The sequence below is a fragment of the Myotis davidii genome, unplaced genomic scaffold, assembly GCF_000327345.1.
Source record: "Myotis davidii unplaced genomic scaffold, ASM32734v1 scaffold2085, whole genome shotgun sequence".
Classification (NCBI taxonomy): domain Eukaryota; kingdom Metazoa; phylum Chordata; class Mammalia; order Chiroptera; family Vespertilionidae; genus Myotis; species Myotis davidii.
In genome coordinates, this window is record NW_006296420.1 from 3,662 (window position 1) to 5,171 (window position 1,510).

At 60.0% G+C, this 1,510-nt stretch overlaps 1 protein-coding gene across 1 annotated transcript in view; it reads left to right on the forward strand.

The window, feature by feature from the left end:
• Positions 1–18: 18 nt before the first annotated feature.
• The window catches only part of LOC107184376 (leukocyte immunoglobulin-like receptor subfamily A member 6), a gene marked incomplete at its 5' end in the record, with an annotated part of 2,287 nt that continues 795 nt past the window's right edge, over positions 19–1,510 (forward strand). The window contains 2 exons of the mRNA XM_015569143.1: positions 19–138; positions 395–768. Of these exons, the coding sequence (XP_015424629.1) occupies positions 19–138; positions 395–768 (494 nt within the window). The remainder of the gene's footprint in view (positions 139–394; positions 769–1,510) is intronic.

Genomic DNA, 1,510 nt, shown 5'->3' on the forward strand with positions numbered 1-1,510 from the left:
TGATGTCTGCTATGACAGATTCGCTCTGCACAAGGAGGGGGGACGGGACCTCTCCCAGAGCCTTGTCCTGCAGCCCCAGGCTGGGCTCTCTCAGGCCCACTTCCCCCTGGGCACTGTGAGCCGCTCCCACGGGGGCCGGTACCGATGCTACAGTGGATACAACCTCTCCTCTGCGTAGTCGGCCCCCAGTGACCCCCTGGACATATTGGTGGCAAGTGAGGGGCCAGTGGGTTCACTCAGGGACCCAGACTGTGCATAGGCCCTGCTGGGGTCTCAGGTGGTGAGGCCAGAATGAAAGGGCAGGCCCCAGGGAGGGAGATACACAGACAGACGGGGGGTGGGAGGGGAGGGAGGAGACTCAGAGAAAGAGACATAAAAAGAAGAGGGTCCTCAGAGAGAGGCCTGGTGACTCTCAGGTCAGAACAAGGTGGGCAGGCAGCCCTCACCCTCCCTCCCTCTCTCTAGGACACCTACCTGACACACCCTCCCTCTCGGTGCAGCCAGGCCCCAGGGTGGCCTCAGGAGAGAACGTGACCCTGCTGTGTCACTCACAGAGCCCAAGGAACACGTTTCTTCTGTGCAAGGAGGGGGAAGCCAGTCCCCCACTGCGTCTGATATCAAAGTATCGAACCGGGAACTACCAGGCAGAGTTCTCCATAAGCCCTGTGACCTCAGCCCACGGGGGCACCTACAGGTGCTACAGCTCAAACGGCACCTCCCCCTTCCTCCTGTCTCTCCCCAGTGAACCCCTGGTGCTCCTGGTCTCAGGTGAGGAACCCCCGGCCCTTTCTGCTGAGCTGTCAGCTCAGGGTCCTGTCCCCAGAAGGATTATGGGCTTGAAAGGAAGGAGGGGCTCTGGGGATCATCACCCAGAGGTGATCTGACACTCAGAGACTCTATGCCAGGTGCTTAGCCCTCCCCCTCACATGGTCCAGAGGGTACCAGGTGGGCAGTGTGAAGGTCTGAGGGCAGATGCAGGAGGAGTCTGAGTGAGGTGGGGAGCCCAGGGTTGGCCCCAGAATCTCACACTTTGTCCTCCTTCCCAAGATCCTCTGGTACCCTGACTCCCCAACAACAGGGACCATGTCCACAGTTGGTCAATCCTGGGTCCCCTTTGCTCAGAGGGAGCACTGTCCACCCCAGGGAGTTCTTAGTCACTTAAAGGATCTAGTGCGCCACCACCATCCCCAATCCGGAGACAGGCTTGTGTCCCAGGGAGGCCAGTAGTCCTGGAGGAATTTCAGGGAACTACTGTGCTCCAGGGTCTCTGAGGATTCTCCCCACACCCCTTGGGGTCAGACCTAAGAGGGAGAAGTGAGGCAGGTGAGAGGTGGGTGGTCATGGCAGAGGGAGATGTGGGGCCCAGGCTGAGGGAGTAGCAGAGGCCAGAGAGGTTGAGAGAGGACAGGGGACACTCCCTCAGCTGCTGATTTCTAGAGCCCCTTGGATGGAAGCCCTCACCACACAGGTGGGGTCCTGATCATACTCAGAGCAGGACAGGGGCCTCCTT